The 13,120-nt window shown below is 49.0% G+C and overlaps 1 protein-coding gene across 1 annotated transcript; it reads left to right on the top strand.

The window, feature by feature from the left end:
• The first annotated feature begins 1,397 nt into the window (after positions 1-1,397).
• DMRT3 (doublesex and mab-3 related transcription factor 3) lies at positions 1,398-10,267 on the top strand. The gene is made up of 2 exons (XM_063423461.1): positions 1,398-1,836; positions 8,659-10,267. The coding sequence occupies exons 1-2, from the start codon at positions 1,398-1,400 to the stop codon at positions 9,621-9,623; spliced, it is 1,404 nt and encodes a 467-aa protein (XP_063279531.1). The 3' UTR covers positions 9,624-10,267.
• Positions 10,268-13,120: the final 2,853 nt, after the last annotated feature.

A 13,120-nucleotide genomic window follows, 5' to 3' on the forward strand; every position in this document is an offset into this window, starting at 1 on the left:
CCTGGCTCGGTGCGATTTACAGACGGCGTGCTCGTCCTCCTCCTCCTCACACCCTGCGCACGGCCCAGAGAGAAAGATCACGCTGAATCACTCTTCCTCTAGTACTAGAAAAGTAATGAGGAAAGAGCCTAGTGATGAAATACCACGCAAATACCCTCGTAGCATACACTGTGCCTTTTATTCTCTCCGGCGAAATACTTCCCGAGTTTAAAATCTGATTTCGTTATTACGTAGCGTCGCTAAAATCTTTATTTCGTGTAGCGGCTATGGTGGAGAGATACCAGGGAAGAGCAGGAGAGATCTTGAGGCAACGAAATGGGTTCGGGTCGGGCAGATGAATGCTTGCTGTAAATTTCTCTCCCTCCAGCCAAAATATAACTTTTTGGGTGGGTTTTTTTTCCCCCTCTAATTTATTACATTTAGATTCAAGGTTCTCGCTGCCACACGGGAAATACCCTCGTTTCAGCGAGCAACCCCTCCGCGTACGGAAATGCAGAACACTGCAAGTCCGCCGCATCAGACACTATCGTTTAGGTTTCAAGCAAGCTGATTTGCCGTGAATTTCACGTTCCTTCCTATAGCCATCGTTTGCGTTTAGGCAGCTGTCTTTCCGCGGGGTGCAGGAGAGGCAGCGGGCCCCACGGGGCCGGGCGCCTGCCGCGGCCCCCCAGCTCTGCGCTGCGATCCTCGGGGACGCGGCCGCAGCCCCATTCCGCGCAGTTGTTGCGGGCAGCTCCTGCTCCGAGCATCCCTCTGCAGCTGTAAAACTTTGACAGAACTTTGATCTCGACCCCCCTGCGCTGCCTTGCGGCGCTGGGCCACAGGCGGCAGCAGCCGTACCCGTGGGCTTTCCAGCGGCCGGGGAAACCTCCTAGACCCCGCTCATCTCTCAGCCCCGGGTGCCTTCGCGGGGTGAGCCCTGAGGGGACAGGGGGTGCGTGGCAACAACCGCGGTCCCGGTCCGCTCGGGGACGAACCCCTTCGGCACGGCACGGGCATCGCCGCCGCCCCGACGGCAGGGCAGAGCCCCCCCCCTCCCTCCTTCCGCTCCGCCGCTTCCCTCCCTCCCTCGCTCCCTCCCTCCCTCTTTTCCTCTATCTTTCTCTCCCTCCATTGCGCTGTCGGCTCCGAGGAAGGAGGGTGGCGGTGGGGGCGGGCGGGGGGCGGGGGCGGGCGGAGGGCTCTGGGCTCAGCGGGGCGGTGCGGGCAGTGGCAGTGGCAGTGTCGCTCCGGCCGCCGGCAGCGCTCTGCCCGCCGGTGCCACCGCGGCGGGCGGTGCCTCTCTCTGCCGGCCTGGGGTCGGAGCCGCGCCCCTCCTCTCCTCCATCGCCTCGACCTCCGCCCGCCCTCGCCGCGGCCTTCTCCGCCCCGGAGCCGGCCGGGCTCCTCCCGCGGGCATGAACGGCTACGGCTCCCCGTACCTCTACATGGGCGGCCCGGTGTCGCAGCCACCGCGGGCTCCGCTGCAGCGGACGCCCAAGTGCGCCCGGTGTCGCAACCACGGCGTGCTGTCGTGGCTGAAGGGCCACAAGCGCTATTGCCGCTTCAAGGACTGCACCTGCGAGAAGTGCATCCTCATCATCGAGAGGCAGCGGGTGATGGCCGCGCAGGTGGCGCTCCGCCGGCAGCAGGCCAACGAGAGCCTGGAGAGCCTCCTCCCGGACTCGCTGCGCTCCCTGCCCGGGCCGCCGGGCTCCGCCGAGCCCCCCACGCCGCCGCCGGGGCCGTCGCCCTGCTCCGCTCCGCCGCGCACCCCCGCCGAGCTGGCGGCCGCCGCCGCGCTCCGCTGGGCCGCCGAGCCTCCCCCCGCGCTCCCGGGGCCGCTCCCCAAGGCAGGTGAGGCCGGGCCGGGCACCCCGGTGGGGCCGGGGCAGGAGGGAAAGGGAGGGCTGGCATCCCGGCTGTCGGTTCTGGGGGATGGGGCCGGAACGAGGGAAGGCTTTCCCTTTCTCCCGACGGGCTGCGTGGGAAGGGAATGGGCAAGGGATTGCCGTCGGGTGCGCTTTACCGCTCTGGAAAAGCGTGGAGCCGCACGGCGACCGGCCCGCTCCCCAGCCTGAATCGCGGCCACCGAGACTAGGGGAGGGGGCCGGGGAAGGTGGCCAGCCGGCTCCCCGAGGTTCCCCGGGCCGGCCGGGAACGGGCCGCACCCCGTGAGCATCCCGGCAGCATGTCTCTGTGTCTCTGCCGCTCCTGGTGCCGCTCCCGGGCTGGAGTCGCTGTCCGGGTTCCCCCGTCCAGGACAAGACCTGCCTGGAGAGGCTCAGACCGAAAGCGGAGCCAGGAAGCCGGAAGGCTTCTCCAAGCTATGACGACCGAGGAAAGCGGGGTAGTGGATGGGGATGAGCGGGGCAGCCCTGTCTCCCTGCACAGGCCTGTCCCTTCGGGTCGCGTCTGGGGTGGCTTGCGACAGGTCAGGGGTGCTGAAAACACCTGCAGTGGGCACCTTGTGAGTGCGACCCGCGGGTGACGCACATTTCTGGAGGCAAAAATAACACTCCGGAATCGCTGCCGCGTTCCGCCCATCGCCTTAGCGGGAGCTGACAGACTTTCACCAGATGGATGTTCCACAGGCAGGCCGCTGCCGGCCCAGTGCGCTCCACTGACAAGTTGTGACCATTTTTTTGCTGTTCCCCGGGACGGGGATGGCGAGCCCTGGGCTCCCCCCGCGCTGGCCCGGGTGCGCTGTGGAGCCGGTCCCGCCTCGGAGGCGTCCACCAGGGCCCCAGCACGGGGCTCTGCTCCTCCAGCACCGCGGCAGACACACACACACCGGGTCCGAGGCGGCGGCACCGCTGAGTGCGAGGATGAGGCGAGGATGCCCGTGCTTTGGGACTCGCTTCCCATTTTCCGGCCCCTGGCACCTGCGGCAGCCCCGTCCCCCGAACCTCGGCCCGGTTCCGCCTGGCGCTTCCCAAGGGCCCGGCATGGGGGTCTTTTCCCAAATTTCTCACTGGTCGCAGCATCCCGCCGGCGCACACACGGCTTGGCCGGGGTCTCCTCCCTGCGTGGAGCTGGTGGGGTGAGGCCGAGGACCCGGGTTTTTCCCCTTCTCTAAGGGGAAAAACCCGCCTTGCCTCGAGAGAATGAAAGTTCCCGTCCGCCAGCACGATATAAATCTGTCGGAGAGGAACGATATTAACTTGCACGCTCAACTTTCCTTCACGCTGATGAATGAACTTCCCGGTTTAAAAGATTACAGTAATCACGGGAGGAGAGTGTAAATCGAATCTGATAGCAATAACTTTCGGGGAAGGTCAGCCTCAAGTGAAATGTTACCCAGCAACAGGCATTTTGTTTGCAAAATACAATCAAAGTGTATTGATGAGGAATTCTTCCTTGCCAGCCAGTCAGCACTTTCTGATAACAGCTTTACGGAGCGAAAAAAACAAACAAACAACAAAACATAGCTGAGATCTCCATAAATCAAAGCCTTCGGCGCTGTGCCTGCTCCGCTGTGAGGCCGGGCTGGGGGGGCCGGGGTACCCCGGGACCACCGAGGAGCCTTTCTGGTTCCACGCACCTCGCCCGCCTGGTCGTCGGCCCCTGGTTGTCACAGACGGGCTTTCCCCCCGCTTTTTATGGACGTGAGGATGCGTGAGAGCAAAGCGAGGAATAGTTTCCTTAGAGGTTCCTCCTGTCACCTTCCACCAGGCACTGTTGAACCATACGACTTGGTTATTTCCGATTATCCTGCGTGCTCTGAGCGGCAGGGTTTTCTCCTTCTTGTCCTTCCATTAACCGTAATAAAATCGCCATAAAAACAGAGGATGAACCTCCTGTCACACGGTTTCTAGAACACACACACACACAACCCCTTCCTCCCCGTTATTCTCGTGAAAAGTTTTTTCACTGCTGAAGGTCTATTTCCCTATCTATCAGATAAAATCAAATCCGTTTGTTTTTATTCCTGCTGTAATCAGCCATTTCGGTGGGACAGCTGCGAAGTTCTAAAACTACCCTTGTTGCATCTGCCTCGGCTAACCTGGAGTGATTCCTCCTCCTGACACCGTGCTCATGAACTTCCCTTGCCCACATGAGTGCGTGCTACATTTCTCCTAGCAGTAGTTATCAAGACTTTTAAACAATGTAATGCTGTATTCGTCATCCGATATTTTCAGAGCCAACATCTTAACGCAGCGCAGCTGTCTCTGTGTTAATTTGAGAACAGTGATTAGACTCCTACGTAGTATTTACATCTTCGAATATAGGGAAAGAATGTCCGAAGTGAAAGCAATTAAAACCAAAACAAACAAACAAACAAATCCCCCAACAACTCATATCAAGCTAACACCCGACTCCTCCAAACAGACAGCAAAAGTTAAAAAAGATCAAACCCACCAACCACAAAATTCATCCAAAGCAAACAAAAAAAGCCCCCACCAAAAACGTAACCTTAGCTTTTTTGATACTAGTTCTGGTACCAGTCTTTTCTAACACGAATAAGGAAAACAGCAGGTACTTTTGAGGTACAAAAAAACCTGTGTTATGAAACAAGCTATCCTGTCAGTCAAAGCACGAGCAGTTTTAACAGGGAGGCAGCAGTGGGAATAAGGAAGAAGCAAATTCGGTTTCAAAATATTAGACCAACTTTTCCTGACAAATTATTGACTTAAGAACAGCTTTTGCCTCTCACCTATTTTCCGTTTATTTGGCCCCTTTACAACATTTGACTCTTGATTATGAATGTATGCATAGTCAAGAAGAATTGTGGTAAATATTGTGCCAAATTCGTATCACATTTGTTTATTACTTTGTATTTTGCTGTAAATGCATGTACGGTCCCCCCACTGTTCTGCTTCATGTGTATCTGTATTTGCACTGCATCTCTGATCTGGGTTGGTATCTGCCTCTGCATGCATATTATTTAATGAATAGTCCCCGTTTTTTTATATCAGTAGGAAAATAGTTTCCTTAGTTTTCCCAGGAATCACAAACAGGATACTTAAATGCAAGCAATTTGAAATACAACACACACACACAAACATACACGCAACAAAGCAACCCTCCCAAAGAAAAAATCCCAAAAAACAACAACAAAAAACCCAACCCCAAAGCCACGAAAAGAAACAATCCTTCCAAAATCAAACTCAAAAGAAAGATAAAACACATCCCCCCCCAAAAAAAACAAAAACAAAAACAAAACAAACAAACAAACAAAAAACCAAAAAAACAACCAAACCAACCAGACACCACCATCGCCAGAAATACAGGAAAAAAAAAACCAAAAACCAAAAACCCCAAACAAACAAAAAAAACCCCTCAGAGCTCACGCAGAACAAAATACAACACCCAAACCCCTACAAAAAGTAAAAAATGTCTGAGGACGAGATTTCTTTCTTGAAGCCTTTAATATCCTCATGTGAAACTTACGAATTATGAAAAAACCCCTAGCTTTTGTGAAGAGCAGTAGGTCGTACGTTCCAAACACAAAATTATTTTTGCACCTGAAAACACAAACATTTACAATTAACACACGCAATATTCCCACTATTCGGTGTCCACACAGGGACATTTACAGCGTGCCTTCACAAAATGTGGGTTTTTTTGACAACGACTGTTACGTATCTTTAAAAAATTTTTGTTATTTGACGATGGCTGTTTTGAGCCAGTTTTAAACGAACGAAAATTGCGGTGGCGGCCGTCCCCGTAAAGGGTTGGGGACAGTCCCCCGGTCCCCCCCGAGCCCTCAGCGTGGCAGGCAAGGGGTGTTTGAAGCAGTCGGACACAGCCTGGCAGGCGGGGCAGCCCCGAGGTGAGCGGGCAGGCTCGGAGCCCGCGGTGCGGCACCGCCCGGGCACGGAGCCGCCCGGCACCGGCAGCCAGAAATGCTCCCAAAAAAAGAAAAAAACCCAAAAAATTAAAATAAAAATAATACATCAGCCTCCACGCTCAGAGGCAGCCAGCGGAGGGCAATTCCCCGTGTGTTGATGGCACCATTTTTATTTAAAACAGCCGAAATCTCGTTTTCCGCTCCTGCCCCTGCGAGTGTCACAGCCCGGAGGGATGCGTCGCTACGACTTGTGCTGTGTGAAAAGACTAGACCTGTGCAAAAGCTAAGAGCCCACATCTGCACGGTCTGCTGGTGATAAAGGTGCAAAATTCAGTGGGATGAGTTTTCGGAATTAGAAAAAAAAAAAATAGGCAAGCCTCATGAGGGTATTTTTAATGGTACAGAAAAATCAGCAAATCTTGAAAATAACATTTTATAAGGATCAAGGAATATGTTAGATAAACCTTATCTGATCTGAGGGTGTTTGTTTATTTATTTGTTTGTTTGTTTTAAATAAACACATATTTTCTCCCCAGTGTAACTTGTTCTCATCCCATAAAAATAAACTGTAAAAGTGAGCATGAGGTAATTCAGAAATACGTTCTCCTTGCATTCAGTCCATTTGGTAATATTATGGCCACAGTGGACCTGTTTCACTATTTATGTGAAAATTAGGGCTGTCATCTTCCTTAAACAGCCTCTCTGACTCTGTCAACACAGGGACAGGGTAGTCGGATGTCCTCAGACTGCCCGCTAAGCCCTTAATGTATAAACAGTCCATTCACCAATATTTGTAGTAAATGCATACTGAAGGGTTTAGAAGGGAAGGGTGTGGTGAGTCTCACGTTTTCTCAGTAAGGGATGAGCTGTGCCAATGCCTTAAAAGGTATTTTTATTCTCAAAAGGATGCACGTGCCAGTTTGCTGTCGGCAAATAATTCCTGCACTCTGCCTTGGTTGCTGAAGCAAGATTTGAGCACTGAGCACATGAGAAAGGAAATGTACACAGTCTTTTCTGTAATACAGAACATGCAGAGTTACTGCTTCTCTGTTTGCCTCAGGCTGGCAGCATAACCAGTGTAAAAACCAGCTCCTAAAATGGATGTTATCCTGCTAAAAGGAGTGAGGTCTCTGTAAGAGCATCTGTATTCCTCAGCTACACACTCATCTTTCATGGCCCACATTAGCAGCATCCCACATCTCTGCAGGATGGCCCATCGTTTCTGCCAGGTACAGCCATCCTCATGAGGAGAACCTTCTTTTGCCATGCTCACACTGTCAGGATGTGCTGTGCCAGGATCCCTTCTTTATTTATAGCTCCCTTTGTGGTGAGCATAGTGGCTTCTCACTCAGCTCAGGCTTGCTCAGACCCTGCCTTCTTCCTCTCTAGCGGATAAATTGCATCAATAGTCCTTTTTTTTCATGCTGATCTGTTAAATGCTAAACCTGGCCCACTAACTGATGAGAAGATGCCCTGCCTGTTCCTGTGGTGAGAGGAAGGCAGGAGATGGTGAGCAGTGAGGCTCAGGTGCTTGCAGACCTCTAACTGGCTCCATCTCACTTGGGCAGGTGGGATGACCAGCACATTTTAGGAACCTCTGCTTGCTTCTTACAGCCACTTTATCTAGTTGGGGTGTTTGTCAGGGGCTTGGAAAACCAAGCAAACAGTTGTATTGGTTTTTGCAGAGAGTCCTTTCCCATTTTTGTGTTCAAAAGCACTACCCTGTGTGCTTAAAGTGGGCTCTGTCAGCAGCAGCTTGGACAGTGATCCTCTTCCCCTGATGCTTCCCAAGAATGTAATCATGCTCAAGGAGGAAAGCCAGCAGAACTGTGTCCTTGGGAAATAACAATGAACAATCTCAAGCAAGTGTATTGACCCCCATTTGCATAAGCAAGCACCCTTCCCTTGTTCTTGCAGTCTTATTTCAAAGGGTTCCATACTCCGGTCAGGCCAGAGTACCAAAGATTACCAAGAGTTTTGAGTGTCTAACTGGAAGCAGCACAGTCAATGGGCTTGTTTTCAGCTCCGTACTCAGCTCTCATCCTTCTTAGTTCAGCACACAAAAAGCAAGATACCTGGAACAATTGCTAAGAGAGGTTGTGGAGTTCTCATCCTTGGAATTATTTAAAGCTCATCTAAGTTTTAGATATGAGCAACCTGCTCTTTGTCTAAGGGTCACACTTTGAAGAGGATATTGGACCAAATGCCTTCCAGGTGTCCTCTCCAAACCAGGCTTTTCTAGAATATATGCTTGGATGGGACAAGGCATAAGACATGCTTAAAGGTTTAGAGGAAAAGCTGCAATTCTCACAGAGTGAGGAACCAATTTCTATGAGAGGAGCCAGTTTCTTCAGAGCCAGAACTGGAATATATTTATTTATCTGACATATTTTTAAACCTTCAACCTATAGTTGTAATGGAGTGGTTCCACCAGTGCTGTTGGAGCTGCAGGGGAATTTTCATCTCCTAAGTGCCCTCTTCAGCTCACAGACAATGAGATGGTGCTAGTGTGGAATTATGATGTGAAAGTGCTGAAGTTCCTCTGAGAAAGGTTGCACTTGGGTGGTGTGTTCCTGCCTGGTAACCAGCGAGAAAGAATGGATATAGCGTTTTTGATGCAGCAGAAAAATGATCACAGCTTCTTTGCTTGCACATGGGAGAATGAGACAAGGTATGTCTAGGTCAGATCACATTATCCTTTTGCAGTTTTATTCTCATGGGATGTTGCAAAGATACCTTATTTTTTTGCAGGATCTCTGAAAAAAAAGAGCACTTTTTCACCCCTAGCATGCTGATTTGCTCCCTTTAAGAAGACAGCCTCCTCCAACCTCTGTAAAAGCTTTTGGCCTCAGTTTTCTGTTAATTTCTCTGACTTCTCTTTGCAGACATCAATGAGGAGCGGTTGGGTGATGCAAGTGGAGCAGACAGTGCTGAGACCTACAGTGACAAAGACACAGACCAAAGGAGTTCCCCAGACATGACTAAAGCCAAAAGCTGTTTCAACCCTGAAAGCCCTGAAATTGTTTCAGTGGATGAGGTCGGTTTTGCAGTTCAGAAAAACGGTGGGAGCACAGAGAGCCGTCCAGACAGCCCCAAGTACCACCCAGAACAGAACCACCTCCTGATAGAGGGTCCTTCTGGGACAGTTTCTTTACCATTCAGTTTGAAAGCAAACAGGCCCCCACTTGAGGTCCTGAAGAAGATTTTCCCTAACCAAAAGCCGACTGTGCTGGAGCTGATCCTGAAGGGGTGTGGAGGTGACCTGGTGAGTGCTGTGGAAGTTCTCCTGTCCAGTCGGTCTTCAGCGGCCAGTGGGGAGAGAACTCCTGCAGAATCTGATGGTCTGGTTCTGCCTTCCAACGGGCACATTTTTGAACACACACTGGGTTCCTACCCTATTTCCTCCTCCAAGTGGTCTGTGGGCTCGGCATTTAGGGTTCCCGACACCCTGAGGTTCTCTGCTGATTCCAGCAGCGTGGTGCCAAACCCTCTGGCTGTCCCTTTGCAGCACCCCTTCCCTCAGCCTCCACGCTACCCGCTGATGCTGAGGAACACCCTGGCCAGGAACCAGTCCAGCCCGTTCCTGCCCAACGATGTGACGCTGTGGAACACCATGACCCTGCAGCAGCAGTACCAGCTGCGCTCGCAGTACGTCAGCCCCTTCTCCGGCAGCTCGGCCGGCGTCTTCCGCAGCTCGCCCGTCCTCCCTTCCCGCTCCTCAGAGGATCCCAGGATCTCAATTCCTGAGGATGGGTGTCCCATCGTGTCCAAGCAACCAATCTACACAGAGGATGAGTACGAGGAGAGGTCTGACTCTTCGGACTCGAGGATACTCAACACATCTTCCTAGGCTGACGTTTGATGTGTGACAGCTTAGCGATGCTCACGGTGCAGCTGAACTGCTGGCCCCTGAGAGGAGGGAAAAAAACTCTACAAAACCCTTGCAATTGTGTTAGAAAGTGACTTTGCTTGGTAGTGTACTATAGCAATAAAGACCTAACTTATTTAATTTCTTGCACTTCACTGGATAATGCCAAATAGCAATACTCTGGCTTTAGTGCTGAGTGTGTGTTGCAAAGGAAGGCTTCACGGCTGCCGGTTATGGGACTCCAGAAGACTCATAATGGGAACAGAAGCCTGAGGTCTACTTTGTTCCTTAACTCAGAAAAATGGGGATGTTAAACTAGAATACTTGAATGCTGTTTTATAATTGAGAACTCCTCAGGACATAAGAAATCAAGCAAACATAGTTCAATTGCAAATGGACTAAAACGAGGACCTTATAATCTTGTGCCAGTGATCATCCTTGCAGTGAAAGAAAAGGCAGAAGAAAGTAATACACACATGCAACCAACATAAGCTGCTTCTGTGCCGTTTGAGCTTGGACACTTTTCAGAGAAATATTATTAAGAGTTATTCTTTTCCCATGGCTAGGTCAAAATGTGTAATGTCAGTGTAAAACCAATTACAGCTGTGAATTGCATGAAGTGTATTGTGAAATGAACACCAGATTAAGCATTGTCAGGTTAATGTAGCATGCTAAGGACTCTAGAAAAAAATAAACTAAGATGATGATCTTGGTTTATGTCATTTATACTGGGCAAATAACATTCTGAAGATAGAGAGCTGATTAATTCTCAGCCGGGGTTAAAATGTCCAGCTCCAGCAGCTGCAGTCAGGAGAAACCTCTTTTTCCAAGTCTGGCTTTTGCTTCCCCGACTTGTAACTTGCAACTGAGATTAGGCTGAAGTTGTCATTGGGGAAGCTGAGGTCTCTTGTATTTGTACTGCAGACATTTCCAAGCTCTGCTGAGTAAAGCAGAGCTTGCTACAATCACAGAAAGCAGAAAACAAAAGGCTCTCCCAATGCTTCAGAAGCATCTTTTCTTCCTATTCTTGTAGAAATAGAAAAAAAAAAAAAAAAAGGAAATAGGATGTAATAGCAGGCGTTTCTTTAAAATAATTTTTAGCCAAATGGCAACTTCCCTTTTCCCCTAGAAAAGTAATGGTTGGAACAATTTATTGCATGATTGCATGCATTGATTACACTGCATATCTTATGTGTGTCTGAGTAACACTAGGAATTGTTTCTGATGAGGAATGCCTCTAAGTTTAATGCCCACTTAGAAGTTTGTTAAGCTTTTAGTGTCATTTTTTCAGCTGTTCACAAGTGACTGCATATGCTTGACAATGGACTTTTACAAAACACACCTCTGAATAGAGATGAAATGACTTTCCAGTCTTTCAGGTGTGGGGATTAGTCCCACACCTCAAAAAAAAAAAAAGGTGAGGCCACCCTGAAGTTGGACTCTGAAGCAGATGGGCTTTAAAACTGTTATATAAGTGTATCAGGCATGTTATCTGGTGTCACTGTTGATACGAATGCCTGTGTTCTCATTTGGCATTTCATGTTCTGTAAGCCTTGTGCACACAGTGAATCTTTCATTTTATAAAGGTACTGAATACGCACAAAAAGGAGAATAAAATAGTGACTTTATTTTCCTTAGGGGATAAATTAACTGAAAGATACTTTATCTTGCATAACTTTCCAGCCTGTTCAGAAAAGCATTTTATTGGTTATGCTACAGTGCAAAGACATAAAAGCAGAGGAAGGGAGGAAAAGAAAATAAATTCCCTTATGGGAGTGCAAATGTGCAAGCACCTGGAATTTTCCTAAATGCAGGGTTTCAGTTGTGTACTGACAGATTTGCCTGCATTCACATGGCACTTGTAAACAAATTCATCTTACAGCCACCCCAGAGAGAAAAGTAATATGGAAAATAGGTGTTGGAAACAGAAAGGCAGGTGGTAGTGAAATGCTGTGCTCCAGCACCACAGAGAAATAACCAAAGGCTGCATAAGAGCAGATAGGCCCAGGAGCCTCAGTTTTGAGCAGATTTCCTTCCTGCAGAAACCTTAGGCATCCCCTGTGCTTTAAATCAAATCTCAGTGGGTTTTTTGTTTGTTTGTTTGTTTGTTTTGTTTGTGTGTTTGTGTGTTTGTTTTGCTACAGATGTTGAATCATCCCCAGCAGAAAGACCAAACTGTGATACCTGCAAAAGCTCATACCCTCTGTGGTCTGTGGGTTTTCAGAGAACTGAATTTTGGCATCTTGGCATTGGGACACATCTTTCAAAGAAAGATGACCCTTGGCTAACATGGAATGAACCATTATCACACTCGTGATGAAAAATGCAGATTTAAAGGTATGGTTTTTAAAATTCTATCTCTATTGACAAGCTGTTTTCTGAAAAAAAAAAGAAGTTGAAATAATCATTGCCTCTCGTGTTCTAAAATAACTTTTGACTCAATTGACAAATACATTCAAATAAAGCAAATATATCTCTGTTCAAAATAAGAAATGCAACTTTTCATGGTGAACAGTATTCTTTCTTTGATCACACAATGTTTTAGCTATCCAGAATATTAATTTTTTTTTCAAAATATGCATTGTCCTGCGATGATACCTTTGAGAAATTGCTGTGTTCATCCACTTGTATCATCCGGCCTGGCACCACGGGCAGGAGGGCGGCCGGTGCAGCGCCTAAAATTCGCGTTTCCCTGCTCCATCTTGTGGCAAATCAAGGGAATCTCGTCGTCGGAGCCAGCACTTCATGCTGAGGAAGAGAGGACATTGGGATGAGGAGGGTTGAAGCTGGAAGAACTGATGCTCAGAAGCCTCCTGAGTGGGGGAAAAAAATATTCAAGTATGAAAAGGGATGCCTTGAGCCTGGTGAAGTCTCTGTAGGATCTCAGAGTCCAATGGGTTGTTGTGTTTTGGTTTTTGTTGTTGTGTGGGTGGGGTTTTGTGTGTGTGTGTGTGGTGGTTTTTTTTGTTTGTTTGTTTGTTTTTTGTTTGTTTGGGGTTTTTTGTTTGTTTTTTTGTTTTTGGGGTTTTTTGATTGTTTTTGTTTTTGTGTTTTTGTTTTTTTTTTGTTTTTGTTTTTGTCTTGTTTTTAGGGTTTTTTGAAGTATTTCTTTGAGTACTAGTGCAGCTGTGGCTTTCTTGGAGCAAGAGACCTTCAGCCCCTGCCTTCTGCACAGCTCCTGCTCCTGAGCAGCCCCTCGGGAGCCTCCTTTGGGTGTCCCAGGACTGCTCTTTCTCCTGGCAGAGAAAAAAAGAGTGGACTGTAATACCCTTCCCAGATTTAACCCAACTCACAGCCCAGTTATTACATTTCAGACCACGTGGTCTTAAGTCACTGGTAGAGTTATGGTCAGCTATGTGTAAGTTTTGAATTTTCTTCCTTGCTTTTTCTCCTGTGATTTTGCTGTCAGCTCTCTGGGAAATGCCACAGGAAGTTCTCTGTGCTCACAGCTCTGCTGTTCCAGGTCCCAGACCCACCAG

Source organism: Prinia subflava, chromosome Z (assembly GCF_021018805.1).
Source record: "Prinia subflava isolate CZ2003 ecotype Zambia chromosome Z, Cam_Psub_1.2, whole genome shotgun sequence".
NCBI classification, from domain to species: Eukaryota; Metazoa; Chordata; class Aves; order Passeriformes; family Cisticolidae; genus Prinia; species Prinia subflava.

Bases quoted from the DNA above. Each gene is read 5' to 3' on its own strand.
- DMRT3 (XM_063423461.1), top strand. From the start codon at position 1,398: ATGAACGGCTACGGCTCCCCGTACCTCTACATGGGCGGCCCGGTGTCG. The intron at 1,837-8,658 runs GTGAGGCCGGGC...TTCTCTTTGCAG, and splicing joins GGGGCCGCTCCCCAAGGCAG to ACATCAATGAGGAGCGGTTG.